This window comes from Betta splendens, chromosome 7 (genome assembly GCF_900634795.4).
Source record: "Betta splendens chromosome 7, fBetSpl5.4, whole genome shotgun sequence".
Classification (NCBI taxonomy): Eukaryota; Metazoa; Chordata; class Actinopteri; order Anabantiformes; family Osphronemidae; genus Betta; species Betta splendens.
Genome location: NC_040887.2, coordinates 4,766,821 through 4,773,834, shown reverse-complemented (window position 1 = coordinate 4,773,834; position 7,014 = coordinate 4,766,821). Strand labels below are relative to the sequence as shown.

The 7,014-nt window shown below is 47.8% G+C and overlaps 1 protein-coding gene across 1 annotated transcript; it reads left to right on the top strand.

Annotated features, from left to right (window-relative positions):
* The first annotated feature begins 1,775 nt into the window (after positions 1 to 1,775).
* Positions 1,776 to 5,655, top strand: ankrd33aa (ankyrin repeat domain 33Aa). Its single transcript, XM_029156771.3, has 5 exons — positions 1,776 to 2,071; positions 2,978 to 3,295; positions 3,398 to 3,527; positions 3,611 to 3,751; positions 4,249 to 5,655. Exons 2-5 carry the CDS (start codon positions 3,038 to 3,040, stop codon positions 5,043 to 5,045), a joined length of 1,326 nt encoding a protein of 441 aa, XP_029012604.1. The 5' UTR covers positions 1,776 to 2,071; positions 2,978 to 3,037; the 3' UTR covers positions 5,046 to 5,655.
* Positions 5,656 to 7,014: the final 1,359 nt, after the last annotated feature.

Here is a 7,014-nt window from a genome sequence, read left to right as displayed (position 1 = left end):
TGAATGAATATACACATTTTCATTCTGCACTTGTGTTTTATTGACCTGCCCTCAGCAAAGTTTCAGGAAACTTTAAACCTGTCTATTAACTGAATTCATGATGTGGAGTGTCCACTTCCCGTTTTGAAAAGGACAAGTGCCTGAATTCCCCCTTTTGTCCTGGGTTTCTGCCATTTAGCCCACTCTAGTGAAACCCCAGCACAGATTCACGGTGTCGGTGACTGCCAGCGCTCTAATATTAGCCGCGCACATGTCCGTCTGCTGGAATCAGCCGCTAAGCTGACTAATCTTAGCTCACTGCTTCCCAAGCCGCTGTCAGAGTCTCTTTAGCTGCGCTCACCGGCCCTCACAGCGCTGCCATGTCGGCAGAGACGCGGGACTCCCTTTGGCAGATGATGAGTGATGAGGAGCGAATGAGTCTGTGAGGAATTTGCGAAATAGAAGGAAAGTGAGTGTGACCCTAAAAGGAAAGTGTTGAGTACATCAGGAGGTGGAATTCAGGACAAAATGTTCTGCAGCGTGCACGCTGGCAGTCCTTTGGAAAATGGGTTGGAAGTTTGCTGCCACTTTGACGTTAAGGTTTGTTCCGTGCGCTCTGCTGCCATCGTCTGGTGAAAGAGTTGAACTGCACTTTGGAGCTAAAAGTTTAGGGGAAGCATTAAAATCACAGTTACTACAGTGTCCTGCTGCTCCGACAGACTTCCCATTATGTCCTATTGACTTTACGTATGTCTTGTTCTTGCAGGTTATAAATCTTTGCCTCTGTGCATCATTAGTCCTGCCTTTCACCTACCTCAGACTTGTGTATGTACACTAACACCTCTCCTTGGTGGTCAGGTGACCACAGAGGCAGACTCTCATGAGGACCTGTCTGAGGCATTTGATGGGATTTAGCAGGATTATGTTGCTGGAGCGGTTTGGGCTTCAGTCGGCTGCTTTCAGCAACATGTCTGTGTCCTTCAGGGCAGATCAGCAACTATGAAGTGCTTTATGAGATACCAAGTCTGCTGGTTCATACATAAAGAGTTCATAGTCACTTAAAGTAGGATGAATACGGTAACATGTGTCTTGTTCTGAGTAATGGAAACGGAACATGTGACCTGCAGTGAGTTTTGCTCCTACTGCTCCTTTGAGCTGCCTGAGTCGGTCTCTTCTCCTCTATGGAATATTGTTGCGTTTCCCACATTGGTCCAAAGGGGGCAGTCTACACTCCTCTAACGGGAAGTCTAAGGGGTGTTGTGCAACACGTGCACGTGCACATGCACAAATTCACAGACTGGCTCTTCTCCAAATCAGCATGAGGATCATGTGTTAACATGAAGCTCTGAGGCTCTGACTGATTTTTAAAAACACTTTGATTTGTCTTAGTTGAAGTTTGCTGAGACAAACTATTTAACCTGGTAAAATATGTCTCATCATGCGTTTGTTTGCTCTACATTCTAGAGAATTTGTGGGACTGTCTGCGGACACACAGACAAACACGTGTTACTGAAATAATTACTGAAATAATTACTTCCACGTCCTCCTGCTTTAGAGGAACAGCAAGAATAGTTTGTGGTCTCACCAAATGGATTTCCATGGGAAAACAGGCTGACCGTGCGTTGACCCAACAAAATACACACTGAGGTTGTTCAAACAGGGGGTCCTCAGGAGCAGCAGATGTACACAAATCAGACACTTGGTCTGACACAGAGAGTCGTGGATGGACAGACTGAGACAAGAGAAACTGAACAGGCAGCGAGAGGAGCAAGCTTGGCTGCTTTCTGTCTTCTCTTAAGCCGTAAATCTTCTGTAATCAGGATGAGAGGGTGAGAGCATGCTGCCTGACTTATGACAGCGGAGTCTATGTTGGGACCTGGACGGATTGCTGGCTGGTGAGACACCCGATCTGGCCACTAGGAGAGATGCAGGGAGGGGAGAGGCTGGAGCCGCAGGCACTCTGGGACAAATAACGACCAAGAGGCAGCAGGACGACCGCGGGTCAAATATGTGAGGATGGTTCACCCTCCAAGAGCAGATCCGAACAGAGAGAGAGCAGAGGACAGGAGCACCCAGTCTGGACCGCTTTAGGGTGAGACCTTAACCTTTTACTCTAATTCCAACACTTTAGAGAAGTTCAAGTTCAAGTCGTGTTCAGGAAGAAGGTGGAAGGTGTTGCTCAGCAGGAGGTCATGAATGTCAGAGCGTTTGATGTTGCAGGAGGAGGAAGCGAGAGAACTTTCACATTCTTGTGTGAAACAAAAAAATGTCCTCGTTGCATTAAAGAAGAAATAAGGATTTATAGTTCATGCAAACCCTGAAATGCAGAACCTGGCAGCAGGTTCGAGTGTTTCTCTCTCGCTGCCACGCGTCTCTAAGTGAAGTCAAGGTGTCGAAATACTTCGATAGCGACATCACTTTATGTGCACATGAATGTCTTTTTGTAGTCTATTGGAGTAAACAAACATCAGATTCCTCCATGTGCCTGTGACCCGTTGTCACTGACCAGTGTTTCAGCCTCCATATGGCCTTTCTCACCTCGCTGCACCTACTACACCTCCATTCATATTCATATTAACTTCTCCCGCTCATCACGTGTGTCTGCATGTCCCATAATTTAAAGTTTTATACATCATCCTGCATCTTTCACTGTTGTAGCATGTGTTTTCCCTACTCTGAGGGTTATAACAGCTACTCATGTGCTCCTCCATTCTATTTACAGCCGAGGCCACAAATAAACGCTGGCAAAAACATATAGAGGCGGCTTATCTGTCCTGTAAAGCGCAGACTTACGGATCAGGTGCTCTGACCTGAGGACCGGAGGTCAGGTGAAGCTTCTCATCCTCTTTAAGACCAGGCCTTTTTAGGGCAACAGATCTTTTTAACACTCTAAATGTAAAAGCCGCCAGTGTTTGAAAGTCAGTTTGGTTTAGTCACGTGAAACTGTGAGAAGTCAGGCAAATGGCAGATGACAGTCCCTTAATTGTGCTTATTCCAGATGTGGGTGGTGCACAGCAGACCCGACGCCCAGCTGTGATCCCAGGCGGAGGGGTGTTCAATGGCCGCGGCGCATGACGACCCCGACCTGGGCGAGGGCCCTTCGGACGACACCGACATCCTCGTGGACGACTACGACTCAGAGAGCCTGTTTTCGGAGGACTCGGTGCTTCCCATCTACGAGGACAATGAAAAGTACACAGAGCCGGCTAAAACGCTGTACGAGGCCTGCAATCGGAACGACCCCACGGCGCTGGTTCAGATCCTGGAGAGGGGCGTCACCAGAGACGAGGCCATGGAGCTGGACATCAACGGCAAGGTGGGAGGAAGCGCTTCTGGTTTTATTAGTGAAATAAAGCCTGCAAAGACTTACACAGAATCATGCTGAAGTTGAGTGTTCTCCCTCCGTGTTCCTTGACAGAACGGACTAATGGTGGCTGTGGGAAAGGGTTTCGTGGACATTGTCACCAAGCTCCACGTATGTCCGCTAATAGACATCAACCATCAAGACAGTGATGGAAACACTGCCCTCATGATCGCCGCACAGGCAGGTACGTGTGGAGACGCACTGTGCAGCACAAACCCTGAGCAGCCACTTCTGCCCTCTTCATGCTACGGCGTTTTTTCCACCCAGGCTTCATCACCATTCTCAACTACATCCTGAACTACTACACCGATGTGGACACCGAGGTCCAGGATCCCAGAGGCTTCACGGCGCTCCTCAAGGCGGGCATGCAGGGCCGCGAGGACTGCGTGTGCGCGCTGCTGATGCACGGTAGGCTAATGCTAATGCTAACGCTACGTTAGCGTAGCCATGAAAGCAAAGCCAGCTCAGGAATCACTGGCGTGTCTGTACGGAAGTAGTCAGCAGGAAGAAAGACGATAAGAATCTGGGTCTCAGTGCATCCATGGTGCAGTTCAAACTAATTAGAAGACAACTCAACAAGTCTATACTAGATATGGTACACGTGGCGTACAGGGTAATCCAGGACATCTAATCTGTGAACTAATCGGGTTCTCCTCTTGTCTACAGGGATTATTCCCACGTTAAACTGTGCAGGGACACATTTAGCATAGTGCTATTTAAAATCCACACATGTTCTATTAAAGGTTCCGTTATGTCAGAGACCCACTGACAGCATTTAACCAACAGACCTCTGTGAAGCATGATGAAGGTTATAGTGTGAAACACACACCTGACCGTCACCTACAATAATCTCACATGTTAATCATATCTATGATATCTCTTCACTTCTTCTACTTCATGTGTAGGTGCTGACATAAATGCGATGGACATGGTGCAAGGGAGAGGTCTGAAGGACTGGGTGCTCAGGACGGGCCGCTTCGAGACGCTGGTGAGGCTGCGGCGCCTGCAGGCCAAACCCGTCGCCGAGCAGTTCTGCGAGCGCTACGTCCTCGAGTGGCCCGAGCTCAAACAGCTGGTGGCGAAGGCCACCGCTGCCAGGACGGCCAGTCAGAGGCTGAGGCAGTGCCTGAAGGAGAGCCTCACCTTCAGCTTCCCCAAGGACCCCCAGGACGACGGGGTTCTGGACCACATGGTGCGCATGACCACCAGCATCCACAGCCCCCTGGTGGTCACCGGGTGCCGCCCGCTCTGCCCCACCAGCCCCCCCGAGATCGGTAGGCGGCGGTTCGCCGTCACGGAACTGCTGGAGAAGTACGACAGCAGGGAGCTGGAGGAGAGCACCGTATCCCACAGGAACGGCTCCCTGTCCTCGGCGTCCTCCACGCTGGTCTCCACCAACTCCGCCTCCACCACCTCCTGCTGCCAGGACTCGCAGCCAACAGGCGGCATGCGGAGCTTCATCCCCCGCAGCCTGGCGCACAGGAACAGCATCTTCCCCTCGGGCTGCATCCCCAGGATTGAAGTGACCAAATCCACGGACCCCACGCCCAAGAAGGAGAAGAAGAAGAAGAAGCAGAAGGGCTACCTGGAGCCTCCCGTGTGGAAGTACAAGGAGGCCAAGGAGGAGAAGAAGAAGGAGAAGAGGCGCAGCGAGAGCGACAAGAAGTCGAAAGAGTCCAAATCCAAATCACGCAAGAAGTGAGACTGACAAACAGGCAAAATATAGTCGTTCCTAAATACTGTGTATTTATATGAGAAGGAAGGCCTTCGGAAAATACTCAGTGGGGGTTTTTTGTGGTGGTGGGGGGTGTCTGCCTTTGCACCCAGTGATAAACGATACGATGCGAGCACTGACGCTGTGCAGACACGATCGGAAGGTTTCCTCCCGGCAACATTTTACAGATGTTCACAACGACTCAGTGTGAAGCAGCATCGGAACCTGAACACACCGCGAACGATGCTGCACAGTGATGTCATATCGACGGTTGTGCGACTGGACACGTCCTCAGGCCGTCTGTGCCGTGTGGACACTGGGCTTTTACACGTGCTGCTGGGAAAGAACAGAAAACCTCAACTATATTGGCGCTGTATGTTACTCAGGAAGTGTTTTAGTAATATGTCAGTATTTGTCAAAGCAACAATTCTTCTGTTTGTAGCTCAAACTGGTAAATACAAAAGTACGTAATAATCATGAACACAAAGCTGCAATATGTACAAGAAAATATATAAAAATGTTTGTTATCTGAAGAACAATGTAAATAAATCCTGTTAAGAATGATTATCTCTGGAGCTCAGAATAAATTCATTGACTTTTCCAAGAGTTTGTTTTCTTTTCTCACAGTGAACTGGTAAAAAATGTCACACACGTAACCTTAGTTACACATTAGCATTAGCGCTACTTTGAGCCTTTAAGACGCTTCTGCACTGTCACGGGACACTTTTGAAACGGCGCCGGTAATCTTTAAATCCAGTGTGAGCGATTGTTACACAACAGGTGGCGTTTAGCAGCAGTGACACAAAAATGAACTTTTAACAAACTAATGTTGTGCGTAACTAAAAATCTATTTTTGTTTTTCTGGGTAATTGTTTAGGTGTGACAAATAATCACTGTATATTTAGCCTTACTTCCTCTTTACAGTGGGAACAAACCTCACACTAAATATGAGACGCTAGACCTCTGACAGTGCAGTAATGTGACATGATGACACTCAACAGGCAGGACATATATATCTTCATCTGGCCTGAAGATAATATACTGACTTTGTGATAGTATTAAATTGCATGTGGGGTAATTCAAAATTCTAAAGAATCACATTATGATAAACTATCTGTAACATTATCTCTGCTGCAGTCAAAAAGAGGCTTTTGAGCAGAACCTTAAGGAAACACTGTAAGGCCATTTGACTCCTTTAATCAGACCGATTAACAGGAAAGAAAAGTGAGCGCTGCTCTAAAGAAGGGGAAAACAATTTGCCTACATGACAGTTGATGTGAGAGCTTCCAGCTGTGTCTGCAGCCATAAGCCAAAAACAGAGAGATTACAGGGCCTGAGAACAAGGAGGGAATCTACGCTACAGACAGGACGACGGAGGCTCTGAGGCCGAGCTGAATGCAGCGTTCTCATCCAGCGCTGTCTCTCTGGCATCTAAACCATAACTCTGTTTGTCCTCAGACTCTCAGACGTCACAGCTGCATGAACACGACTCATCCACAGTGTAACGTGTATACGTTGCAGTATTTACCCAATACATGGGGCATTTCGCAGTGTGAAGCCTATGACTCTACTCGGATGTGCAGATTGATGATGGAAAGCTGTTTGATTCATCTGCCTTCAACTTCACACAAACACCAAGAAGGAACCCTTCACTGCCGGAGGCGTGTCCTACCTGCTTTGTTTTCTCATTTCCAGCATCAGGGAGGTTTCACAACTTGTTTTCACTGCCTCCAAGTGGATGAAAATCTGTTCTTTATCAGCAGTATGCATTTTCACGGCTGGAGAGGCTCATATCCAGAAATAAGGGCAACTATCAACGCGGTTTTACGGAATTAAAGAAATTATTTATTTACTTATAGACAAACTGGGTCTTGCATCTCTGAAAAAGTTCCAAAAACGTTGTATAGTTCTTGTTTCTTTATACTCAGAAGAAAGAATAAGGAAGTAACTATAATAA